The 26,814-nt window shown below is 39.5% G+C and overlaps 1 protein-coding gene, 2 long non-coding RNA genes and 8 other non-coding genes across 12 annotated transcripts in view; 2 read left to right on the top strand and 9 right to left on the bottom strand.

Moving 5' to 3' along the window:
• Window positions 1–26,814, top strand: part of LOC114476649 (uncharacterized) — a 319,238-nt gene that overhangs the window by 244,582 nt on the left and 47,842 nt on the right. The gene's annotated exons all lie outside the window — the stretch shown is intronic.
• The window catches only part of plekhh2 (pleckstrin homology domain containing, family H (with MyTH4 domain) member 2), a 104,995-nt gene that overhangs the window by 30,854 nt on the left and 47,327 nt on the right, over window positions 1–26,814 (top strand). For both annotated transcript variants that reach the window (XM_028468453.1, XM_028468454.1), the window contains 9 exons: window positions 221–302; window positions 1,658–1,840; window positions 3,353–4,095; window positions 4,169–4,244; window positions 4,678–4,772; window positions 10,017–10,161; window positions 11,827–11,963; window positions 12,678–12,791; window positions 12,919–13,005. In XM_028468453.1, coding sequence (XP_028324254.1) covers window positions 221–302; window positions 1,658–1,840; window positions 3,353–4,095; window positions 4,169–4,244; window positions 4,678–4,772; window positions 10,017–10,161; window positions 11,827–11,963; window positions 12,678–12,791; window positions 12,919–13,005 — 1,662 coding nt within the window. The remainder of the gene's footprint in view (window positions 1–220; window positions 303–1,657; window positions 1,841–3,352; window positions 4,096–4,168; window positions 4,245–4,677; window positions 4,773–10,016; window positions 10,162–11,826; window positions 11,964–12,677; window positions 12,792–12,918; window positions 13,006–26,814) is intronic.
• On the bottom strand, window positions 1,605–4,649 carry LOC114476650 (uncharacterized). Its single transcript, XR_003675626.1, has 2 exons — window positions 4,381–4,649; window positions 1,605–4,266 (listed from the first exon to the last, which is right to left on the bottom strand). It is a non-coding gene; the product is annotated as an uncharacterized LOC114476650 (long non-coding RNA).
• On the bottom strand, window positions 14,009–14,082 carry trnan-guu (transfer RNA asparagine (anticodon GUU)). Its single transcript has one exon. It is a non-coding gene; the product is annotated as a tRNA-Asn (tRNA).
• On the bottom strand, window positions 20,491–20,564 carry trnan-guu (transfer RNA asparagine (anticodon GUU)). Its single transcript has one exon. It is a non-coding gene; the product is annotated as a tRNA-Asn (tRNA).
• Window positions 20,664–20,737, bottom strand: trnan-guu (transfer RNA asparagine (anticodon GUU)). The gene has a single exon. It is a non-coding gene; the product is annotated as a tRNA-Asn (tRNA).
• On the bottom strand, window positions 20,997–21,070 carry trnan-guu (transfer RNA asparagine (anticodon GUU)). Its single transcript has one exon. It is a non-coding gene; the product is annotated as a tRNA-Asn (tRNA).
• Window positions 21,644–21,717, bottom strand: trnan-guu (transfer RNA asparagine (anticodon GUU)). Its single transcript has one exon. It is a non-coding gene; the product is annotated as a tRNA-Asn (tRNA).
• Window positions 22,805–22,878, bottom strand: trnan-guu (transfer RNA asparagine (anticodon GUU)). The gene has a single exon. It is a non-coding gene; the product is annotated as a tRNA-Asn (tRNA).
• Window positions 23,140–23,213, bottom strand: trnan-guu (transfer RNA asparagine (anticodon GUU)). Its single transcript has one exon. It is a non-coding gene; the product is annotated as a tRNA-Asn (tRNA).
• Window positions 23,311–23,384, bottom strand: trnay-gua (transfer RNA tyrosine (anticodon GUA)). Its single transcript has one exon. It is a non-coding gene; the product is annotated as a tRNA-Tyr (tRNA).

A 26,814-nucleotide genomic window follows, 5' to 3' on the forward strand; every position in this document is an offset into this window, starting at 1 on the left:
TTGTGCATGTTGGTAATTTGAACCGATGATTTCCAGCTTCATTTTACAAGCCTTGGTTATTAGAGACGCTGCAACGAGTGAACCTAGTCAAGGTCCTTTCATTTCCTTGCAAGAAGCTGATTTGTTTGTTAAGATATAGAGTAATACGGTGGTTCTGCAGTAGAATGGATTTTGATGAGCCTTTTTCTTTGAACTCAATGGTTTTGTGTTTGTGCATCAGTTTGAGGTGGAGAATGCAGCACTGAGAGAAACCAGCAGGCAGCAGGAGGCTCAGATTGTGGACTTACAGAAGCAAATGCAAGGTAACAGTGAACATCACATCACTCTTTCAGTTTTACAAAAAAATATGCCAAATTAAAATACAATCAACAACACTACTTCATAACAAAAGTTTTCAGCAGAAAAAAACCGAGTTTTCAGGTTTAGTTACTCTCCTACCACCTTTCCAGTTTACAGCATGATTATTTGCGGATTATAGCTCACTTTCCTGTTTATGAATACATAATTAAATAGGAAATGAAAAATAATGGTTCATGTACATGAAAAAAACAACCAATAAAAACCTAACACCAATACAAGTATACCCCCAACAGGTGTCAACACAATCTGTGTGCCCTTTGTTCTTTTTTTACTGACTTAAAATCAAAACAAAAATGCAAAATTATCAAAAACCAGACAAGCAGCTTTATTCTGTTTTAAAATGATATCTTGTTTGTGTGATATTTGGATATTTACAGGAAACTAGGACGAGAGCTTCATGTTTTAATCTCACCACACATTGGGGACACACAGGGGGGCGGACTTTTACTCCCGGACAAAAAAAGGAATAACGCATAAGTCACATTACTGATGAACTGGTGAATTGAAACGTCATTAATACAAAAATTTAAGAAGATTTAAAAATGGGTGTTATGTAAAACATGATATATGATTAAAGGAACCAGAGGTGGTGTAATGAATCTAGTGGTGCTCCTTGCTTTTTGTGATCAACTTCCATGTGTGTTGACGTCTGCCATTAGTGGCTAGTGACATTATAACGTGCCCTCAGAAAGGCTGTAATTGTTTTTGCAAAAGTGTCAAGTGTGTCAAAAAAGTTCTAACACCTGCCTCACAGTCGATAGTCAGTCATCTGTTTATTTGGATACTATTTGGACCGTTACACAGTTTGGTAAAGTGGGCAGATATTCACAGATTTGGACTTCCAGCATCAATAACTCTAACAAAACGTCATCTACACACAAATTACGCCTCTTTACCATCGGTGTGAGGTGGACAACATGATACAAGATCATTTTATCAGACAGAATAAAAAGTCTGAGTAAAAGTCTACCCCTGTCTGTGGGTCCTCTCTGTGTGGTGAGATTAAAATATGAAGCTCTCATCCTAGTTTGCTGTAAATATCCAAATATCACACAAACAGAAGATTTAATTTTAAAACAGAAAAACGCTGCTTGTCTGTTTCTGATTTTTCTGTATTTCTGTTTTGGTTTTAAGTCGGTAAAACAAAATAACCACACTGTTTATTTGATATTTTGATGCAGTTTTAAAACGGAAGAACCAGTGAATGAACAGTACACGAATGTCAACACCCTTTTTCCACCCAGTGCTGAGTAAAAGACAATTGGAATGACTTGTAGATGTTTTTTTTTTTTTGCAGCTTTTGAGCAGAAGTGTGCTGCTGGACACCTCCCGCACAGACCTGGTGAGGCGCAGAGGCTCAGCAGTCTGACCTTTGGCTGTTTCCAGGTGAGAGGGAAAAATCCACAGGTCCAGACGGGGCCAGCACCCTGTCAGAGGACCCTCAACACCCAGGACCAGAGTGAGGACCAGGGACACATGGGTGAGGAGGACACACATATGAAACTCCAAAGTTAAATGGATATGAAACAAGATAATGTAATTTGTTTCATTTTCATGTGAAATTACACTTTGATATTAAAGCTGCTGGCAACAATAATAATTTATCAGATGAAGTCATCGTGTAGGCCTCATAGATCGATAGATGGAAGATCATTTGCTGGGGAAAATAGATTTAAAAGGGTGAAAGTGCTGCTCGAAAGTTCGTTGCGATCTCCACTGTAAACACTTACTGACATTATTGGAAAAGTTTGGTGCATTGCATTGTGGGATGTGGAGTCCTGCAGGCGTATTCATAGATGTATGTTTACTGTGATTTCTTGTGTTTGTCCCATAAACTCTGACAAAATGACTTCCCAACACATTTCTGGTGTTTTCCCTGAAAATTGAAGCAAAACTGTGGCAGATGTTTATTTTGAGGTTTACACGGAAAGATCTGAATCCAGCTGAGATTAAATGTCTCACTGAGTGAGGTGATAATACGGGAAATATTGGGAACAAACTAGAACAAAAAATGGAGTCAGCCAGTCACTGTCTGGCGAGCAAACACAAGAAATCACAGTAAGAATGAAGTATAAACACGTCAGTGCATCCATCACCAGATGCCTTCAAGAAACTAGGAATATTTCTTGAACAATTTTAGCACATTTTTGCTTATTTCCCCTTTTTCTGCAACTGCAGCAAACTTGCCATATTTTAACCTATTTTCATCACTTTTTCTTGCCATATTTTGTCTCCTTTTAATGCATTTTTGCTACATTACTCCCATTTCTGACACTTCTCCACCAGTTTTCCTACCTAACGATGCATATTTTGACCATTATTGTCACTTTTAACACCTTTTTCTCCTCATATACAATGCTTATTTTTTGCTGATTTAACCACATTCACAATTTGTCATGCTCATTATTTGCCAGTTTGAACTAATTGTTCCTACTTCTATGCTAACTCTAAAACTGAAAGTTTGACCTGATGGTGGTGCTGTAGGAAAGGTCATATCATCACCACAACTAATAGGGTTCATACTCAGTACATTTGAGAAGATTCAGATGAAAGTTTGTCCTGATGATGGCGCTAGAGCTGTGATTCTCAAACTTTTATGGCTCATTTCAATTTCAGGTGACCCCACATGGGGTCCTGACCTCAAGGTTAAAAACACTGATTTAGTTTTTTATCATGTCCGGTCATATTACGCCTGGGGTGGGACCCAGATTGACACATTAATTGTTCATTTTCTTCTCTCTCTCTCTCTCAAGTACCCCCTGTATTGCCATTGCCGCCCATTTCAGAAACACTGCGCTAGAGAACAGATCATGGTTTCACTACCAAGGGGTCATTTAAGTATTCAACAAATAAACAAAGTTCCTGACACTAAAACTGGAGGCAAATATGCCTGGGGTCAGATTGACCCAAAGGGTAAAATGTGTTGGTAATATTTGAGGATAATAGGAAGGTTAAAGGAGTTTTAGGATTGTGTTTTCATTTGGTTTCTCAGAGATGAGCAGTCATCAGAGCACCTCCTCAGGGGCAGATGCTGAAGTCAACGTGCTAACAGGGCAACATCAGGACAAAACACAAGGGAAATGTGGACCTGAGCCTCGTGGTGTTTCTGCATCAGAAGTGGAGAGCAGAGCTGGCAGTGAGGCCTACCTCACTGCATCAGATGACAGCAGCTCTGTGTTGGATGATGACATGCAGCGTGGGGACCCCGGCTGTGGACTGCTGGACTCTTTGGATGATGTGCTGGCAGCATTTAATGACCAGGAGGACGGATGCTCCTCTGAGGAGCTCAACAAGCAGTTCCAGTCTCAGAGTCTGGACTGTTCACTTACCGTGGCCCTCAGCCCAAAACGTCCAAACCAACCCCAGGACCCAAAGGATGACCCTGCCTCACCCAAACAGCCCCGCCTCAGGACGCCAGCCGCCTTTGGGTTGATGATGAACAAGAAGCACCTGAGCCAGCCGCCGCTCTGCAGTGAGGTGTCACGCAGTGGAACACGGAACGCCGTCAGCATGCTGCGCCCCATCCCACCCCAGGAGACGGACTTGGATCTGGACCGGCAGCAGCAGCAGCATCAGGAGGAGGAGGAGGAGGTTGGCATGGAGACGGGCGAGGTCACACCTCTACAAGCCTCTCCCAGCATGCACTACTCCCACATGTCAGAAGTAAGCAGACAGGGGTCAGACTGTGACAGCTCCACACCTCCCACCCCTCCTCTACACAGGCTCCCCTCCTGGGTAAGAAACGCTCCACAAAGCCAGTCATTCCCAAAGTGTAACATTCATTTTTACACAGATGTTTCTCTCGTAGGAGAGTCGTATCTATGCTGTGGCCAAATCTGGAATCCGACTGTCAGATACTTCCTGCACAGGCTCTGCCAGCAAAGGTAGGAGGCTTTTAAAGGGCACCTGTAGTGAAAATGTATAGAACAAAACATTTTGTTAATGAATTACCAGAAACAAAATATGTGCACATTTTTTTGAAAAAACACATTAAAAGGACTTTTTAGAATGATTTCATACCTTCAGGCAGGGGTCTGCAACCTGCGGCTCTGGAGCCTCATGTGGCTCTTTGAGTCTTTTGCAATGGCTACCGATAGCTTTAAAAAAAATAAAATAAAAAATAATGAGTTGTTATTTGTTACAGAGGGTATTGATGATTGATGATATTAACTTCAAATACAATTCTGATAAAACAATAGGTTAACTTAAAAATAAATGACTGCTACCTCTTTACTTCACCTCCTGCAACATCTATAGAAACCATAAACTTTCCTGCACCTGTGGCTAACCTTAAGTTTTAAATCCCTGATGTCTCAGATCGTTCCTTGCAATCCTCGTATCCTGCCTTTGTAATGTACACATCGCTTATCTACAAAAACATGACGACGCCAGTTTACACGACTCTAAAGGGGGTAAGTACAACCTGCCTGCAGCAATTTTATTTCAATTCAACTTTATTTATATAGCACAAATTACAACAAATTCATCTCAAACCACTTAACAAAATATAAAGTCCTTGGTCAGAAAGAAAGAACCCAACAAGGTCCACATAAACGAGCATTTAGCGACAGTGGGAAGAAAAAACTCCCTCTTTTTTATAGGAAGAAATCTCAACCATGTTCAGAGGTGGAGAACATCCGCTTCGACTGGTTGGGTTAGTAAACAGAAGGGCAAATAGAGTAGGATAGAAGGATAGTCCATCAGATTGTCCCAGACAAGTTGAGTCATGAACCAATGATCACTATGTCAGAGTGTCCCAGACTGATTGAGCCGCGAACCATCAATCAGGAATCGCCAGCTCCAGCATCAAGACACCTGAAACAGAAAAGAGAGAGTTGGGCGAGGAGAAGGCACAGGAAAAACATGATACACTGTGATACACTCGTTCCTAGTGGTTAGGTTAACATTAAACGTTTTGCGGCATCCTTCATGCTCTGAAATGCTACAACTACAGATGAGGTTTTGTCTTGTTCTGGTCGGATGTAATGATATATGGGGTGGAAATCAATGTAAATGGTGTAAAGCTAGTGTGAGTAGTATGATGGGTTATGCGTTGAGGGACAGAAGTGGGGGGTTGTCTACAACCCAGCACAACTGTGTCTGACTGAACATCATCCCATTGTAGCCCAGTAGAGCTATGTGTAGATGGTGGATCGTGTTTGAATATAATGTTGGTGTTCTACTATATAATCTTAGTTTTTAGTTCCTATTTTTAGGTTTAGGGCTTTGTTCCCAGTTGTTAGGTTAACGCTATTATACGATCAGTGACGTGCAGTCAGGGTAGGCAAGGTAGGCAGTGCCGACCCAAGGGTGAATTGATATTTTGATTATTTGTTTTAATTATAGATTATTTATTTTTCCATTTCCAATAGCCTACAGTACCTATAAGTTTGAAAGTGTCCCCATTTTGTGCGTTTCATAGCCCAAATTACTAAACACGGCTGCACACACTCCGATGTAAGGCAGGAAGAGGCCACACCCTCCCCCAAAAGCACGTTGCTGCTCTGCCTCTGTTTTCATAGCGTGTTTTTATGTGTTTGCACATGCGCAATCAGTTCCCCAAGATGACAACCATTTACGTAAAAAGGCAGCTCTCTACACTTCCTTTGGACGTAACCGTGCTATGCTAAATGCTATACATACGTTCACAGTGCATTTGTGAATTGATATCACGTGACCACTGCTGCTACGTTCTCTAGTTAGTGGGCGGGATAACACTACAGGCAGGATGACAGCGCTAGAGACGATAGAGAAACTTTTTTTGAGAAAAAACGACAGCTTTTAAAAGATGGGAGACCAACACCTGAGTTACCAGAGCTTCAGCAAAGGAAAGGTCAGAACATTGTTCACATTTTCTACAGTGAATGGAAGGATTGACTTTGTGGATGCTCCTCACTGAAACTGTTCCAAGTTGTAGTTGTTGTCATTTTCTTTGTGTTTTTGTGTTTCCAACACAAACAACGTATGCGCTGCATGAGATATACTGTATCTTGTTGGGAGAGTATGGAGGCTATATAAAATAATTGTTTATGTTTCTTTAATGGTGTTTTATGATGTTGATTTTGCTAAATGCTTGTTCGTGTGGATCTTGTTGGGTTTTTTCTTTCTTATTGTGAATTTTATACTTTGATAAGTGCATTGAGATTACTTTTTTTGTAAATTGCGCTATGCAAATAAAGTTCATTTGAATTGAATTAACACTTGCCAGCAGAAACATATGAAATTGTCATTGGTGGTCCCTGCCTACCCTACCCTAGTGGTCTACCCTAGTTTAGCCTTAAAGGTGGAGCCTCCCGTACTAAGACTGGGAGCTGGTTCCAAAGGCGAGGAGCCTGGTAGCTGAATGCTCTGCCTCCTGTTCTACTTCTAAACACTCACAGACATCACTGATTACTGAGGTATCAGGGCAATTTGAGGATACATTGCAATATTTCACTGCGCGATTATCGTATCAATCTAAAAAATATCCAAATCAATTTTTTTAATCAGGTTTTTTTTGGTTTTTTTTTAACAAAAAAAAAAAAATAAATAAATGTGCTAACATATGCATTGCAAGTAAACACCCGGTAACTAGGTGTCAGTGAACCACAACAGACCTTGTTACACTACCTCACTCCTCAATACATTTTACCTGGAAGTTGATTGAACTTTAGTTTCATAAAACATACTGAACACTTTTATAGATGTACTCAACTCAACCTTTATTTATATAGCACATTTAAAACAACCGGAGTTGACATAAGTGCTATACAGATTACAATGTTTAAGAACAATACAAAAGTACAAAAACAGAGAAAATAGATGAAAACAAATTAAGATTTGCTATGTTTCTTTAACTTTGATCAAAAACCAGTGAAAAGTATTATTTGTGGTTACTTTTTTTTTTTCTAAGAATTTAACAGAATCAGAAACTGTTGTAGAACCAAAGTTAAACTTTTCTGAAAAATGTAATTTGACACTTTGATAAACATACAACTTGTTTTTTTTATTTGTGGTTGAATTACAGTTAGTTACCATTTACTTGTTCTCGCAAGTTAAGTTAATGAAATAACTTATATTTCATACGTTTTTGTGCTTGTAAAGGTGAAATTTGTAATTAATAATATCACAATATAAATCGTATCGGGAAATACAGCATGAAATGCAAATTGTGCATCGTATGGTCAGATTCATGGCAATGCACACTAAGGGTGCAACGATTAGTCGACATTGTCGACAAAAATTGATAACAGACACCGACAAATGTATTTGTCGACAATTGTCGGTTACATCATCACCGTCTTCTTCAAGCTGTGGAAGGAGCTGAACTTTGTTTTTTCATGAGTGGCTCATCCCACCATCTATATATCTGTGTTCAGAGCTGTATGCATGTTACGGACGTGATTAGAGGAAGATATATCATCAAAAACATTCCCACTGGTAACAATATGTCGCTGTTACTGCGAGCTCAGCGCTGTCAACGCCGCTCACACGTAGCTCTGCTCGTCACAGTCACAGTCTACCTGAATCACACCGCTACTTGGTTCAGACCAGACACCCACCCAACAAAGTGAACCAATCTACATTCCTCCGTCAGATCTACCCAAAGTTCCACAATCACACAGACAGAGAGGAACCTGCAGCAACACTTATCAACTGGAAAGAGGACTATAGCTAACTAAGCTAAGCTAACCCACCGACACATAAGAATGGGCTAAGAGCTAATGCTAACCACTTAATGAAAGAGACTAGTAAAAAGTCCACGTCTTACTGTCATTAAACCACAAAGGGCCACAGATTTATTAATGGTCAAATTCATCACTTTAATGGAAAGATAAAAGCTAACGAGTCACACGTCGTGTGAAATACATTTTGGCATAAAACTATCGTCACTATAGAGGGTTGTCACGGCGCATCATCAACCCGGAAGTTGCCATTTTGGAGATAAAGCAGCAGGTCTACAAACAGCACACAGACAAGAAAATCCCGAATTTTGAGACGAAATGGTGAACGTGTTTTTGGCTGTACCAATTGGTCAAACAGTGAGACACATTTGGAGTTTTATAGATTACCAAAAATCATAATAAATCAGGGAGAACAATCTCACAAGTTATCAGAGGAAAGAAGGCGCTTGTGGAGAGCAAAGCTAAACCAGGAGGCTAAAATCTAGACAACATTCGAATAGAGCAACAACACACCATCAGTCGGGTAAAAACTAACCTGCAGTGATGAGTAGTGCAAAAGGATGATGAAGTAAACATGTGATTATCTTTTCCAGTATTTACATTAACGAGTGTGCGTAGATGTACATTTAAATAAAATAATATACGTGTATGTACATTTAAATTAAATATTATACGTGTATGTACATTCACATTTACAATTTAGTTCCAGGGTTATTTCACAGCAACAGGTCTGACACACTCTGACTGTTTAGCGTTCATTAGAGTGACAGTCTGGGGGAAGAAACGGTTCTTATGATGAGTTGTTTTGGCTTTGATATGAATTATATTATTATCATCACACTAGAAAATTAGTTAGAGCTGCTATAAGCAACAATTTACTTACCTGACAAGAAATGGGCGCAAAAATTCAGATGTTGTCCAGATTTTTGCCTCATAGATCCTGGTGTAGCTTTGCTAGCCACAAGCGCCTCCTTTCCTCTGATAACTTGTGAGATTGTTCTCCCTGATGTGTTATGATTTTTGGCAATTTATAAAACTACAAATGTGTCTCACTGTGTGACCAATTAGTCCAGCCAAAAACACAGCAATAGTTCACCATTTCGTCTCAAAATTTGTGATTTTCTTGTCTGAGTGCTGTTTGTAGACCAACTGCTTTATCTCCAAAAGGGCGACTTCTGGGTTGATGATGTGCTGTGAAAACCCTCTATTCATTCATTCCGATTTGTGAAACGCAATATTTTTAATGATATTTCACGTGTTCACAGACGAAGCTGGCCCCATGAGACGGTAATGTAAATATTGTGATTACTACATCAGAATATCCCATTAGTAATGCTCTCAGTATATTGATTATTGAATCATCAGCTTGATCTGGTTTAATTATAGTAAATCAGTGAGATATTTACCAACCATAACTTTATGTAACTCATTATCAGATATACAATAAACTACATTCAGCAGCAGTGGTTTATATTAAACAGTAAAAACACTATTGCAGTTATTTTTTGCTTTTTATTTATTTTTTTTGATAATAATTTCATTATAAATGAGGAAATAAAAAAATATACACAGTAACTATTCTAATAGTGACCCAAATGCACAAACATCTTCCATAAAATATCAGCCCATGAGCTCTTTCAGTCAGCAGCTATTGTAACTTTTTATCAAATGTGTAAATGCTATTATTGAAGCACATTCTAATGATGTATTCAATTTAATTTGTGTTTGTAAGGAACCTGTTTACACCTTAAGTTGGGAATTGTTTTATTTATTTATTTACTTTTTTTATTTGTCGTAATTTGACCCAAGCCAAATGTAAAAGATTGTAGCATTATAGAGCAAATAATGGTAGGATTTTTCATCCGATTAGTCGATTAATCGTTTCAATAATCGATGACTAGTCGACTTTTAAAATAGTCGTTAGTTGCAGCCCTAATGCACACATGGCCACATCACGCCTTGTTCTGGAATTCTGCGTGCTGACTGTGACAGAAAGCCAGTCTTCTGAGCAACAGCCCCTGTTCTGATGAGTCGTCCAGCTCGGAGGATTCGTCCAGCTCAGGAGAGGAGGACGGCTCCATCTGCAGCTCCCACACCTCGTCCAGCCGCCCCGGCAGCCCACGTTCTCTCAAGAGAGGTACTGTACTCTACCCATCCCAACAACTAATGTAACCACTTCAAGTTTTTCCAATTTTTTAATTCTAAATTCTTAAAGTATTATTTTATTTTTTTTGTTTTACCTGGTTTTACACATGAGGCTGACATTGCTGTCATTATTATGACATGACACCTGTCATTAGCATGAATAAGATGTCATGATGGCTGTCATTAAGTGTTGTTAGTCACCCTAACTCTAAACAAGATATGCCTTCTTTTGGAAGAAGGCTAACGGACATTGAATACTGTATGTTAAGTAGCTAAAACCATTTTGCTGGCTCCTTTATATTTAAATAGTTCATAAATGTTTATTTGGCTAAATTAAAAACATTTAGGGGCCGTTTTTGTAGGAGCCAATTGAAGTAATTTTATTTTGATGTGAGTTCTCGTCTTGTTTTCCTCTGAGTTGTCTCCACCTAGTGGGCGAAGTGGAGTATAAAGGGGCCTGGAGAGTTACTTGGAGGTGTGGCTGCAGCAGGAAGACAGACACTGCGTCCGAACAGTCCCTCCTATCTTCTTTCCTATCCACTTTTCCTTGACCCCCTTGATGACGTCACAGGGTTAAGGAAAAGTGAAGTAATAATCCGACGTTAGGTTAGCGAAGGTTAGTGACGTCTGCCGAGAGGAAAAAACTAAAAATTTTCAAAAATGGACTGAAAACTCATTTATAACACTTTCCACTGATATAATCTAAAAAATCACACGGTTTGAATGTAAATCAAAGGAAAAGAGGCTACCAGGCTATGAGGAACAAAAGTAAAAGAACGTCACATTGAGAATGGTTGCTCACACTCACCTTTTCTTAAACCACAGAGTGTCTGTTTTATGTCAGTTTTAATCTGATCATATGTCTTACATATCATAAGATATGGGTTTTAGATTATTTATTTAAAATTGTGCGTCTCGGGTGTGCGTCTCCCTTTAAATGTTGTCGCCGCAAGGAATTGTGGGTCAGCATTACCTCGTCTCCTTAGGTAAAGGATGCATCAGTATTTTCTAGGCTAAAAGAGATAAAAAAGGAAGCATTGAGCCTATTTTCCTGAGCTTAAAGAGAACTTGGACGCTCTTTATCATGGCCACCACTTAAACACTTCCGGGGGTAAAGGAACAGTGGATAGGAAAGGAGATAGGAGGGACTATTCAGACGCAGCCACAGTCTTTGACCTCCCTCCAACCTTTTTAGCCCTGTGACTTTTGTTATAGTCTCTTCAATCCTGAATATTTGTCAACTATCAAAATTATTTTTTTTATCGCAATTTTTGTTATTGGAATAAACCTCGATTCATTTATGATTGTTTTCTGTGGACATTATTTTATTTTTACAGTGGAGCGTCAGGCCTTTTGCTCAGTCCCCAGAGCCAGGAATAAAGCTTTAGAACCTGACACTAACCCTAACCTTAAACCTAAACCCTCTAGATCCCTCCATCTAACCTAAAAATGTCAACATAGCTCCATAGGTGTCATAATTTAGCGAATTACACTTAAAAACAGCCTTATAAACGCCTTATTCATGCTAATGACAGTGTAATGTCAGCCTTATGTATAAAACTTAAAGTAAAGTGTGAGAACAAATTCTTTTTTTTTTAATGATTTGTTGACTTAATGGTTTAATTTGCTCCCACTTGTCACTTGGATTCTCCTTTAGCCGTGTCAACAGCTTCAATGGCATCAGAGAGTGACTACGCCATCCCTCCTGATGCTTACTCCACTGACACTGAGTTCCTGGAGCCAGAACAAAAACTGCCCAAGACCTGCAGCTCATTAAGCGACAACGGCAAGAGTGTACGTCAGTGATGGAGCTCCACGCTGATTTAAACTCGATTTACAAAGTACAAGTTCAACCAACTAAGAATGATTCCAGAAGTCTTTTATCATAGCCCTAAATCACTGGAAGGTTTAGATGCAGTTGAAAGACATTCTCAACAATATTCAAATTTCACATAAATGATAATTAAATTTTTTTGTCAAATTATGAAAAATGAATCTTTACTGACCTGAAGCTTGAAATCAATGTTTATGTTGTTCACAGACAAACACTGTAAGGAGTAGAAATAATACATATGTATTATTAAAATGTAGAACCATCTGAGAAAGCCATTTCAGTTTCTTTACTGGATTTAGGTACCTCATAAAACACACTGAAATGAGCCGAGTGAGTGATGATTTTTAATAGTTTTATATGAAACTTTTAAGCCAAGTTACACTTACTTATTCAGAGCACAATGCCCATTAGAGTCCCTAATTAAACCTTTTTTAACCCTAAAGCTAACATACATGAAACTAATGCAGTAGAGCAGAACAACAACAATAGATAAAATGACAAAATAGATCATCAAAACACTTGAAAAATAATCCAAAGTTACAAGCCACAATTAACCCTGTGCACCATCATTTATTATTATTTATTCATTAGGAGTAAACAATCTAGAGTAGAAGCCACTGGTTTGTTTTTCATTTATAAGCAATAGTTATATTTTAGACCAACATTGATTTCAGGAGCCGATGGAGAAGTCCGGATACCTTCTGAAAATGGTCCAAACCTGGAAGAAAACCTGGAAGAGACACTGGTTTGTCCTCAAAGATGGAGAGCTGCTCTACTACAAGTCGCCTGTAGGTTTTTAGCATCCTATCAAGCCCATTCCCTTCATATAAGATGACATTTCTTTTAAATCAATGCTGCTTTTGAAAAAAAGGTTTGCAGGAGATCAAGCAGTAATCAGTTCATGTTGCCTCACAGAGTGACGTGATCAGGAAGCCTCAGGGCCAGATCGAAGTCAACGCCACCAGCAGTATCGCCCGTGGAGAAGGGAAACAAGTCCTCCAGGTATTCAGACCTTCACCTAAAGACCAAACACATTGGCCCTCGTTTATCAACCATTCGTACATTCAGATCTAAGTGTAAGACATGCGTTAGACCAAATTTACCCAAGCTTCAGCATTTATCATACTGAGTTGAAAGCCAAAGAATAAAAATGGGTTTTAAGAATTGTTTTAAATCAGCCTTATGATGAATCATAGGTGAAATTGACTAAGGTAATGTGTTATTTATAGCCTAAAGCGTGCAAATCACTGATGCTGATACAAACGGTATATTTTTCCGTGTAACACTCCAGGATCTTTGCTGTGAAGTTGTATGCAGTGCACACAGGGGGGCAGACGTCACCTATGAGCTCCTTTATATGGTGGCAGACAGGGGCAAACAGCTTAATGCTGCAAACACAGGAATACTGCAAAACTGCGCCTTTGGTGTTTTGAAAGATTACTGTTGTAAAACATGGTGTTAAAATTTTTATTCTCAATAACAGTCTCGGTTAGCTCAGCTGTTAACTGAAAAGTTGGTGGTTCAATCCCACCCAAGGACGAAGTTGCTTTATAGTCATTCTACCTTTGGTGTTGTTAAAGATTACTGTTGTTAAAAGTACAGTATTAAAAACAAAAAAAAAAAAACACAAAAATTTCCAGATAAACAGTCTCTGTGGCGCAATGTATTAGTGCGTTCGCCTGTGAACTGTAAGGTTGGTGGTTCAAGCCCACCCAGGCACGAAGTTGCTTTATCTGGAATTTTTCGTGTTTTTTTTTTTTTTTACTGTACGTTAAACAACAGTTATCTTTCAAAACACAAGAGGCAGGATTACTACAAAGTAACTTCATCCCTGGGTGGGCTTGAACCACCAACCTTTCAGTTAACAGCCGAATGCGTTAACTGATTGCGCCACAGAGAATGTTTATCTGGAATTTTTGTGTTTTTTTTTTTTTTTTTAAATACTGTACATTTAACAACAGTTATCTTTAAAAACACAGAAGGCAGGATTACGACAAAGTAACTTCGTCCCTGGGTGGGCTTGAACCACCAACCTTTCAGTTAACAGCCGAATGCGCTAACCAATTGCGCCACGGAGACTGTTTATCTGGGAATTTTTGTGTTTTTTTTTTTTTTAAACTGTATTTTTCTTTTTTTTTTGAACAAAAGTTTTTATTCATATTTCACGCATTACAAATTATCGTCACTCATGTCATAACATTTATAAAGCTGTAGTGTAGTATCCTTTTAACAAACAAACAAAACAAACTCTACGCCAGACGGTCGTTTAGGCAGTGCAAAATATGCGGTAGCACAAAAGATAACAATAATCATAGTTGTAGTGATGAAGTATGGTCATCACACTTATACAAGAGTCAAGCATTGGTATGATGGAACCGAAACATTTATGTCAGTCCAAAATAAGTAATAGCTGGATTCCACCTTTTCTTGAATAAGTCCATAGTCAAATTGAGGCTTGCTGTTATTTTTTCCATTGTGTACACTTTCATGAGTCTCTGTTTCCATTGATCCACTGTCGGGGGCAACGGTTTCAACCAAGACACTGTAATCATCTTCTTTGCCACCAACACCAGTATTTTAAACAAGTAAATATTTGGTTTATTTAAGTAGTCAGGGGAGAGCACCCCGAAGACAAAAGCCAGCGGGTCACTTTCAAAGTGAGTGTGTAAAAGATTTGAAATTTCATTCCTAATTTCCTCCCAGAATTTTTTTAATTTAGGGCAATCCCAGAAAATGTGTGTGTGGTCTCCAACCTGACCACAGAGTCTCCAGCATTGGTCTGTTGTTTTCTTATCGAACTTGTAAATTAAAAAGGGAGTTTTAAAATATCTAGTATTTAATTTCCAAGCAAATTCTTTCCAAGTTGGACTGCTGGTAAGTTTGTGCCCACTTTCACATACTTGTTCCCAGATTTGATCTTCAATCACAATGTTCATCTCCAGCTCCCATCTTCCCTTCGCCTCCAGAGATCCCCCCCCCCCCTCCCCCCGCAAACATTTATATAGATTTGACACCACCCCTTCACATTTTTGTTTCTTATGAAGATTAATTAGAAATCCTTCTAGTTCAGAAGGCTGCATTTTGAGGGAGAACCACTCTATGTTTGACGTCAAGAAACTTCTCAACTGCAGAAACCTATAAAAATCTGTTGAATTCAGCCCAAATCTTTCTTGTAACTGGTTAAAAGATAATAGAATTTCCCCCTCAAACAGATCATTTATCAGTAAAAGCCCTTTATTTGCCCATTCTCTGAATCTAAAATCCATTTTTCTTGTTTAAAAATCTACAATATCTGTGATCCTCATTGCCCTAGATATGGAAAAAGGAGCCTTGATTTTTTTCCATATGTTGGTCAAAATTTTAAGTGTACATTTCATCCAAACATTTGAGAGTTGATTCTTATTCTCCTTGGAGCACCATGGCAGAGTCTGAAGGGGAATTTCAGGGCATGAACTCTGCTCCAGTGTCAACCATGTTGTTTCTTCATTTTGTCTCTGCCACTCCACTACCCCGCGCAGCTGTGCTGCCCAGTAATATAGTTTTAAATTAGGTAAGTTGAGGCCTCCGCATGTTTTAGAGTTGGTCAGTTGTGTGAATTTGATTCTTGTTTTTTTTTTTTGCCAAATAAAATTAGAAAGAATTTTTTGGAATTTCTTAAAAGCAGTTGCTGGGATCCAGATAGGAAGTGACAAAAACAAATATAACAGCCTGGGGAGAATGTTCATTCGTATAGTATCAACTCTCCCAAGAAGAGAGAGCGGCAATATCTCCCATCTATCTAAATCCTCACAAATTTTGTCTATTAATTTTTCAAAATTTCCTTTATACGGCCGAGAGGTGTCAGCCGTGATCAAAATACCCAAGTATCGAAAATCCTGTGACCGATTGAATTGAACTGTGTTGGATAGCTTTGGAGGCCAGCAGCCCTTAATCATCATCGCTTCAGATTTAGTTTCATTTATTTTATAGCCCGAAACATCGCTGTAGGCTTTCAAGCACCTCATGACTTCAGGTATGGAAGTAGCCGGCTCTTTAATATACAGGATGACGTCGTCTGCATACAGCGATAGCTTGTGAGTCCTGACTTTAGCCGGTATACCTAATATTAATGGATTAGTCCTAATACATTCAGCCAGAGGTTCAATACAAATAGCAAACAGGATGGGTGACAATCCACAACCCTGACGGGTACCTCTTTGTAAAGGGAAACCATCTGAAATATAGCCATTTACACGTACCTTGGAAATGGGATTTGTATATAACGCGTCAAACCAATCATTAAATCTATTATCAAAACCCATCTTCGATAGCACATGTTTCAAGAATATCCAGTCCACCCGATCGAACGCCTTCTCTGCATCTAGGCTGAGAAGCATTGATGGGTGGGGCTGCTCTCGAGCGGCTGATATAATATTAAGAGTGCGCCTAATGTTAGTTATTCCAAGCCTTCCAGGTATAAAGCCTGTCTGGTCTGGATTAATGAGTTTATTGATTACACCCTGGAGTCTTCTAGCTAGTAAAGCACTTTTTTACATCGTTGCATAGTAAACTAATTGGCCTATAGGAGGCGCACTGTGTAGGATCTTTCCCATCTTTGTATATGACAGAGATTAATGCTTCCGCCCAAGTTTTTGGGGGGTCTTTTGAACTCAACGCGTAGTTAAACACTCTATGTAAAATGGGAGTGAGCTCGGTTTCAAAGCATTTATAAAATTCACCTGGGAAACCGTCCGGTCCGGGCGACTTATTATTTTTTAGCTTTCTTATAATAAACCTTATTTCTTCTTTAGTCATATTCTCCACTAGTGACTTAGATTCATCTTCATCAAGTTTTGAGAGATTGATTTGTTGAAGAAACAGCTTAATTTGTTCTGATTTATCCAGAGAAGTTGTTGAACTATATAATTGAGCGTAGTATTTTGAGAATGCATTTGCTATGGCCTTGGGATGGGACACCATGTTTTTGGAAGTGGGACATGTAACTTTTTGAACTATTCGATTGGCTTGGGATTTCTTTAGTTGAAAAGCAAGTAATCTGCTTGCTTTGTTTCCATATTCATAATACTTTTGATTAGAGAAACGTAAAGCGCCTTCTGCTTTATACGTTAGTATTTCATTTAGTTTCTGTCTATGTTCGTTAAGTTCTGTTAGTGTGTTCTCATTATTTGTTCTTTTGTGATCCATCTCCAGCTGTTTGATCTGTTCTTCTAAGTTTTTCACAGTCTTCTCACGCTCTTTTTTAAATGTGAGGAGATTGATATAATTTTGCCTCTCAGTACCGCCTTAGCAGCGTCCCATAAAATGGAGGGAGAAATGTATTCATTGTCATTTGTATCTAAATATATTTTAATCTCATTTTTAATAGATTGGACCACCTCAGGATTGTTCAAGATTGAGACATTCATTCTCCATAATTTTGGCTGTCTGTCCTGATCCAAACTCATGGACATAACCACCGGTCCATGGTCAGACAGTGTTTGAGGCTCAATATGGCAATGTTTTACCCTGTAGGCCTCCTGATTAGAAATACAGAAAAAATCAATTCTTGAGTGGCTTTTGTGAACTTTTGAAAAATGTGTGTAATCTCTAGTCTTTGGGTTCTTTGCACGCCAAATATCAATGAGCCCTAGTTCTTCCATTACATTACATAGCACTTTTGATTTAGAGGTTTGATATCTCTGATCAGAGGGGAATTTATCCATATGACTGTCCAATACGCAATTAAAATCCCCCCCTATAATTACCATTCCTTTGGAGTTTCCTGCCAAAACTTGAGCGACCTCTTTAAAAAAAACCTGGGTTGTCTTCATTTGGAGCGTAGAGATAATAATAATTGTTAGAATACTTTCTCCAACCGAGCCAATAACCATGACCCATCGTCCGCCTTTATCCTTAAGAATCTTCTCTGGTACGAAACATAAGGACTTGTGACAGAGAATAGCTACTCCCCTTTTTTTATAATTCTCATATGAAGCGCTATATACTTGTCCCACCCACTCTCGTTTTAACTTATTATGTTCTTTATCATTCAGATGAGTTTCTTGTACTAGCCCAATTGGACATTTTAATCTTTTTAATTGGGCCAATGATTTTTTTCCTTTTGATAGGGTGATTTAGACCATTTATGTTATAACTCACTATGTTCAAAGTTGCCATCATGAAATAATATTAACCATAACACCACCCAAATGCCTTGGTAAACTTTAAAGAGTAAATAAAAATTACAGACCATCTGCCAATAGGTAAACACATTGAACAATGAACCTGAACAGAAACAATAACAGTGTAGAACTTCCAACGATGCCGAGGGTTCCTGGTACCGTGTGAACTGATGATCAGCACAACTCTATGAGCGACCCTCCCCAGAGGTAAAGAGGGCAGGGAGAACTGTCTTCCTGGGGCGAGTACACCGAAGGTGTATGCAGCAGTCTGCATTCTGTCCCAGTCTCTGCTGCAGTAGATGCCCTGATGCCACTTCCAAAGAAGAAGAAAAGAAAACAAAAAACAAAAAGAAAGCACGGAATACATTTCTGTGCTTGCCCATATTCTTGTGAACTCATGTCTATAATTGCCTGTAGTATTTAATGTCTGATTTAAACTTTCAATGCACCCACCGTTTCATCATGTCCATAGTGACTAAGGGAGGATCTTCTAATCCTCCCTCTCACTTTCTTGATCTCTAGGATGGCTCTTATTTCTCCTGGAGACGGGACTGGCTCCTCCCTCCCGCGCCTGCCCTGGACCCTCCATCTGTTGTGAAACTCTCTCTCCAATACGTCTCGGTCCTCTATCTGCACGTTCACTCCCAGTGACTTCAGAGTTGATTGAGCCTCCCACAGCGACGGGAAAATCTTAACACCAGAGTCCAGAAACATACGTAGTTGCGCCGGATACGGTGATTCAATTTGATGATGTCTCGAACTTGCTTCCTCTTCCTTTGCAGTTCGGGCGAGTAGTCTTGGTTGAAGTAGATTCTTTTCCCTTGAAACTGCACCTCTTTCTGCTTCCACGCTTGTTGGAGCACTATTTGTTTCACGCTAAAGTCCAAAAAACGAGCAATTATGGACCTTGGTGGCGCCGTCACAGCTGGTTTAGGTGTTGTGGCTCTATGAGCTCTCTCAAGCTGAATATTCAGATTTCCTTGCAACGTTAGACATGTTTTGAACAGGTTTGTGATAAACTGAAGCATGTCCATACCTTCTGTTCCCTCAGGTATACCGTAGACTCGAATATTGTTTCTGCGGAGCCTGTTTTCCAAATCCTCTTGTCGTGCCGTTGGCTTAGCATCTTTGTTTAGCAGATATGCTAGTGCCCTTTCCTGTCGAAGGCCTCTGTCCTCCACATTACCCACTCGGGATTCTGCGGTAGACATCCTCTGCTCCAGATCATCCATTCTTTGCGCAATAGCACCCATTGATGTCTCCATCCGCGTTTGGGACTCTTTTATGTCCTTCTGAGCATCCCGGGATTCTTGTCGAAACTGTCGGAGTTCAGCTAGCATCGGCGACTCACTACTGTAATCTGTGCTAGCCAGGCTAGCCTCCAATGTTAGCTGTTTTTGACTCGCCTTCGGGTCCTCATTTTTACCGGCCTTAGTGTCCTTTTTTGTCGTTCTCGAGTTAGAACTCATGTTTGTAATCATCTGGCTCTGCGCTACGGTGATCAATGTAAAATTTAGTGGAGCTAAAAAGGCAATTTAAACTTTATATCGGGCCGAGCACTTTACTAGGCCCCCGGGCAAGGCATGACCGGAAGCGGAAGCTCTTAAACTGTATTTTTAACAACATTTATCTTTCAAAACACCAAAGGCAGAATGAGTACAAAGTAACTTGGTCCCTGGGTGGGCTTGAACCACCAACTTTTCAGTTAACAGCCGACCGCGCTAACCAAATGCGCCACAGGGACCATTTACCTGGAATTTTCCGTGTTTTTTTTCTATACTGTACGTTTAACAACAGTTATTTTTAAAACACAAAAGGCAGGATTACTATAGAGTAACCTCGTCCCTGGGTGGGCTTGAACCACCAACCTTTCGGTTAACAACCCAATGCGCTAACTGATTGCGCCACAGAGACCATTTATCTGTGCTTTTTCGTTTTTTTTTTTATATTGTACGTTTAACAACAGTTATCTTTAAAAACACAAAAGGCAGGATTACTACAAAGTAACTTGGTCCCTGGGTGGGCTTGAACCACCAACCTTTCGGTTAACAACCGATTGCGCCACAGAGACCATTTATCTGGAATTTTTCGTGTTTTTTGTTTATACTGTACGTTTGACAACAGTTATCTTTAAAAACACAAGAGGCAGGATTACTACAAAGTAACTTCGTCCCTGGGTGGGCTTGAACCACCAGCCTTTCGGTTAACAGCCGAAAGCGCCACAGAGACCATGCAGCTGGAATTTTTCGTGCTTTTTTTTAATACTGTACGTTGAACAACATTTATCTTTCAAAACACCAAAGGCAGAATGTGTACAAAGTAACTCCGTCTCTGGGTGGGCTTGAACCACCAACCTTTCAGTTAACAGCCAAATACGCTAACCGATTGCGCTACAGAGACTGTTTATCTGGACATTTTTGTGTTTTTTTTTTTAATACTGTACGTTTAACAACATTTATCTTTCAAAACACAAGAGGCAGGATTACTACAAAGTAACTTCGTCCCTGGGTGGGCTTGAACCACCAACCTTTCGGTTAACAGCCGAATGCGCTAACCGATTGCGCCACAGAGACTGTTTATTTTGGAATGTTAGTGTTTTTTTTTTTTTTAAACTGTATTTTTAACAACATTTATCTTTGAAAACACCAAAGGCAAAATGAGTACAAAGTAACTTGGTCCCTGGGTGGGCTTGAACCACCAACCTTTCGGTTAACAACCGATTGCGCCACAGAGACCATTTATCTGGAATTTTTCGTGTTTTTTGTTTATACTGTACATTTGACAACAGTTATCTATAAAAACACAAGAGGCAGGATTACTACAAAGTAACTTCGTCCCTGGGTGGGCTTGAACCACCAACCTTTCGGTTAACAGCCGAATGCGCTAACCAATTGCGCCACAGAGACCATTTATCTGTACTTTTTCGTGTTTTTTTTTTATACTGTACGTGTAACAACAGTTATCTTTAAAAACAAAAAAGGCAGGATTACTACAAAGTAACTTGGTCCCTGGGTGGGCTTGAACCACCAACCTTTCTGTTAACAGCCGAATGCATCACAAGGACCATTTATCAAAAAATTTTCGTTTCTTTTTTTCTTATGCTGCACGTTGAGCAACAGTTATCTTTAAAAACACCAGAGGCAGAATGTGTACAAAGTAACTTCGCCCCTGGGTGGGCTTGAACCACCAGCCTTTCGGTTAACAACCGATTGCGCCACAGAGACCATTTATCTGGAATTTTTCGTGTTTTTTGTTTATACTGTACGTTTGACAACAGTTATCTTTAAAAACACAAGAGGCAGGATTACTACAAAGTAACTTCGTCCCTGGGTGGGCTTGAACCACCAGCCTTTCGGTTAACAACCGATTGCGCCACAGAGACCATTTATCTGGAATTTTTCGTGTTTTTTGTTTATACTGTACGTTTGACAACAGTTATCTTTAAAAACACAAGAGGCAGGATTACTACAAAGTAACTTCGTCCCTGGGTGGGCTTGAACCACCAACCTTTCGGTTAACAGCCAAATGCGCTAACCAATTGCGCCACAGAGACCATGCAGCTGGAATTTTTCGTGCTTTTTTTTAATACTGTACGTTGAACAACATTTATCTTTCAAAACACCAAAGGCAGAATGTGTACAAAGTAACTCCGTCTCTGGGTGGGCTTGAACCACCAACCTTTCAGTTAACAGCAGAATGCATCACAAGGACCATTTATCTGAAATTTTTCGTTTCTTTTTTTCTTATGCTGTACGTTGAGCAACAGTTATCTTTAAAAACACCAGAGGCAGAATGTGTACAAAGTAACTTCGTCCCTGGGTGGGCTTGAACCACCAGCCTTTCGGTTAACGGCCGACCACGCCAACCGATTGCGCCACAGAGACTATTTATCTGGAAAGTTTCGTGTTTTTTTTTTATACTGTACGTTTAACAACAGTTATTGTTAAAAACACCAAAGGCAAAATGAGTACAAAGTAACTTGGTCCCTGGGTGGGCTTGAACCACCAACTTTTCAGTTAACAGCCAAATGCGCTAACCAATTGCGCCACAGAGACCATTTATCTGTACTTTTTCGTGTTTTTTTTTATATTGTACGTTTAACAACAGTTATCTTTAAAAACACAAGAGGCAGGATTACTACAAAGTAACTTTGCCCCTGGGCGGGCGTGAACCGCCAACCTTTCGGTTAACAGCCGAATGCATCACAAGGACCATTTATCTGAAATTTTTTGTGTTTTTTGTTTATACTGTACGTTTGACAACAGTTATCTTTCAAAACACAAAAGGCAGGATTACTACAAAGTAACTTCGTCCCTGGTTGGGCTTGAACCACCAGCCTTTCGGTTAACAGCCGAACGCGCCACAGAGACTATTTATCTGGAAAGTTTCGTGTTTTTTTTTTATACTGTACGTTTAACAACAGTTATCGTTAAAAACACAAAAGGCAGGATTACTACAAAGTAACTTCGTCCCTGGGAGGGCTTGAACCACCAACCTTTCAGTTAACAGCCAAATACGCTAACCGATTGCGCTACAGAGACTGTTTATCTGGACATTTTTGTGTTTTTTTTTTTAATACTGTACGTTTAACAACATTTATCTTTCAAAACACAAGAGGCAGGATTACTATAAAGTAACTTCGTCCCTGGGTGGGCTTGAACCACCAACCTTTCGGTTAACAGCCGAATGCGCTAACCGATTGCGCCACAGAGACCATTTAACTATACTTTTTCGTGTTTTTTTTTTTAATATACTGTACGCTCAATAACAGTAATCTTCCAAAACACTAAAGGCAGAATGAGTACAATGCAACTCCGTCTCTGGGTGGGCTTGAACCGCCAACCTTTCGGTTAACAGCCGAATGCATCACAAGGACCATTTATCTGAAATTTTTCGTTTCTTTTTTTCTTATGCTGTACGTTGAGCAACAGTTATCTTTAAAAACACCAAAGGCAGAATGTGTACAAAGTAACTTCGTCCCTGGGTGGGCTTGAACCACCAACCTTTCAGTTAACAGCCGAACGCGCTAACCGATTGCGCCACAGAGACTATTTATCTGGAAAGTTTCGTGTTTTTTTTTCATACTGTACGTTTAACATCAGTTCTGTTTAAAAACACAAAAGGCAGGATTACTACAAAATAACTTCGTCCCTGAGAGGGCTTGAACCACCAACCTTTCAGTTTACAGCCAAATACACTAACCGATTGCGCTACAGAGACTGTTTATCTGGACATTTTTGTGTTTTTTTTTTTTTAATACTGTACGTTTAACAACAGTTATCTTTAAAAACACCAAAGGCAGGATTACTACAAATTAACTTCGTCCCTGGGTGGGCTTTGTTACGGCTGAATTTACGGTTGACCTCATTTGGAGACATGATTCATTGCTCTGGTTGAATGATGGAGTCCAGGAGAAGCATTGATGATTTTATATAAAAAAAAGTTTATTCTAAACTAAGAAAAAAGGTACAAGATGGAACAAAGTTAGCGTCCGTCCAGGCGGACGTCCGAAGGAAGTGCCGCGCCCCCTAACCGTTTCAGCTTAAGGTTTTATACAGATAAGAAAAGGTCCCAACAGTGAGAGACAAAAGGGAGGGAGTCAGATGCCCATAGTGGAAATGTTGGAGGATGATGAAGATGTTATGAGAAGGTTCGGTGCCAGTCTTTATCTGTCCTTGATAAGTGTGTGCGTCAGTGTATATCTGCATGTGAGCAGAGACTGTGCTGCACTGAGAATAATACAATCTGTACTGTTAAATCATGATTCAGCTGTTCAAAAGTGTAAAGAGTAATGGAGTCGTCATGTATTAAAACATGACAAATTGTACACATGAACATACATTTGAGGATATGATGATGAATATAAAAATGACCATAACATTCCCCACTTTTGGTCGCCTCAACGACCAAATCAAGAAACAAAATTATTATATTCCACCTTTGCTGTCTGTCAGGGTTAACCATTAGCATCGTTATTGTCATACATTGGATATATTCTTCTTTTGTGAGGCACAGATATATCAAGAAAAATGTGGAAATAAACCTTAAAAAAAAAAACTTCATCATTATTATCAATGGCATGAATCATCAAAAATCATCCTTTATTACATCTAGATAAGCAAAAATCATCATTTGCATCAAGGACATCACTCGTCTTCATCGGCTGAGTTCAGTGGTAACTGGGGTAACCAATAGCCATGGTTAGAATCACCGCACATGATTGGCGGCATCATGAGTGAAGAACCTTGAGTATTTTCCTCAATCGTAGCAGAAGGGTTTATGACTGTATTCCTGCAGCTAGGTGTGAGGTTGTCCTCCCTCAACCTAGCTATGAGCATTTGGTGTGGCTTATAAACAAAGCTAGGCCCTTGTTCTAGAGCGTTTTCTTGTGTGTGTCTCAGTGGCCTTGTCGGTTCCCCCTTCATTGTTCGGTCAGCCTCCGTCTCAGCATCAGCTGGTGTCGGCAATCATCTTGGATCCATGTCGCCTGCTCCGCGACCTTCACTGCCGTGTGGGTCGTTCATTTCGGTCGGCGTTGTAGATGATTGGTTGTTGTCTGAGGAAGGGTAGTCTCCACACACCTGGCAACCTCTCTTGGGATCGGAAGGTACCTGAACAGAAGAGGGGCAAAAACACCAAAACAGAACTCTTGGGATTGGCTGGTACCTGAACACATGCGCAATCCCACTACTGAGGCTTTAGCTGGTACCTGGTACCGGGTAGGCTTTAGCTGGTACCTGGACAGAAAAAAGGGGGGTGGGGTGGGGAAAACAAAACAGAACAAAACAAAACAAAATAAAATAAAATAAAATAAAATAAAACAAAATGAAATAAAATAAAATAAAATAAAATAAAATAAAATAGAATAGAATAGAATAGAATAGAATAGAATAGAATAAAAGTTTAGGGGTGTTAGGTTTAGTTAACTAACTAAATGAATAGTTAGTATGGCCAGGAAGGCAGAGACAGGTCAGAGGTCAGGATCTGAGAGCTTTTCAGATCCTGAAAGGTGCTGCTGCACAATCACACAATGGTTAGGTGTGGGTTAGTGAGCTTTTAGCCATGCTAGCTCTGTAGCCCATTCGCACGCGAGTGGGAAAATATGAGGCTGAAAGAAAAGCAGGAAGTATTAATTCGATTTTCTTTTCCTGGAGTAAGAAGAAGCATAGCTGGAGTTGCAGTGATTATCTGTGGTACGTCTACTTACCTGGTGAGAAGCAACAATTTGAGAACCACTGTTTACAAGGACATGCAAGTCGGACGGAGAAGGACATGCAAGTCGGACAAGTGTGGAGTGTGGTTACATGTCTTCTCAAGATGAATACATACAATTGGGAGACATGGAGATGTGAGAAAGCTAAATAAATTTAACCAAATAAATAAATGATGTTATTTATTTATTTAAATTGTTTGTTTCATTTTTCTTTGCTATCTCTTATTTGTGAAGGACAAATCTTATTCTATCCTTTATTTATTCTGAATAATGTTAACACTCCACACCTATTTACATAGCCTAATTCTTTTATAGAGCTGAATTTGTCAGTTCATTTATTTCATTATTTTCCCTCATAATTATTATTTGAGATGTAATTTACTTAATTTTGAAGGTCAATTGGTGGCAAAAGTGTCTCCTATTCTGTGTCTGAACCAGAGTTTAGCAAGATTATTGGCCCTTTAAGGTTAGACAGAATTAAAGTTAAGTTGAGTCGAACAATCATATTGTCTTTTGCTCTCTGTATTTATCCCATTCGTAGGGGTGACGAGCCCCAGCACGGTTTGGAGAGCTTCCTTAAATACTTGGAAGTTACTTAACTTTAAACTATCTCTTATTTTAATCAATTATCAAGAATTTCAGGAGGACCCTTTTCAAATCTCAGGCGACCCAGATTGGGCCACCAACCCAATGTTGAGAACCCTTAATTTTTCCCTTAAAAGTGTCTACACCCAGTGAAGGTGTTTTATGGTCTTGCACGCTAAGTGCTGTTGGAACAAGAAGAAAATAGTTGGAGGGTTTGAGGTATATTTTCCTATGATAAAATATAAATCAAGAAATCAGAGGGACGTTGGCCCGCTCCCTTCCCTTTTTTACATAAGAATACATTTGGATTCTTAAAACCATATGATAAATATCATTGGAAAATCACTTATCTGATCATTTTGGATGTGTCTCCGTTTTCCTCTCTCTTGTGTCCGCCTGCCTTTGTGCCCTCCAACCTCCTCGATCTCCTCCTCCTCAGCCTTAAAAGGTCAAAGCCAGGGTCAACTGTACGCTCCCTTTGGAAATTTGAAGATCTGTCCCCACTTTTGCAGTTGGATTGAAGTCTCTGTAGTCTCTGGAATAGATATTATGTTAGAACATCCACAATATGTCATATTGTCACGTGTCTATTTCAATCTATTTCCCCTTTGCTTCCCAGTTACAGTTATGGACAATACTTCCTTTTAATTCTCATCCTTCATCATAAGAGCAGTGACCAGGCATGGCGGCGAAGGGGTAGGATCGGAGTCGAGAAGGCGGTGGCTTTGTCTGTTAGGAAACACTCAGAAACAGAAAGAGAGGAAACATTAAGACTTAAATGAATAATTTAAAATATCTCTTTTCTTTAGTTAGATCTGATTCGTCTCCTTACAGCGACCTGTATTTTGGAAA

This window comes from Gouania willdenowi, chromosome 15 (assembly GCF_900634775.1).
Source record: "Gouania willdenowi chromosome 15, fGouWil2.1, whole genome shotgun sequence".
Classification (NCBI taxonomy): domain Eukaryota; kingdom Metazoa; phylum Chordata; class Actinopteri; order Blenniiformes; family Gobiesocidae; genus Gouania; species Gouania willdenowi.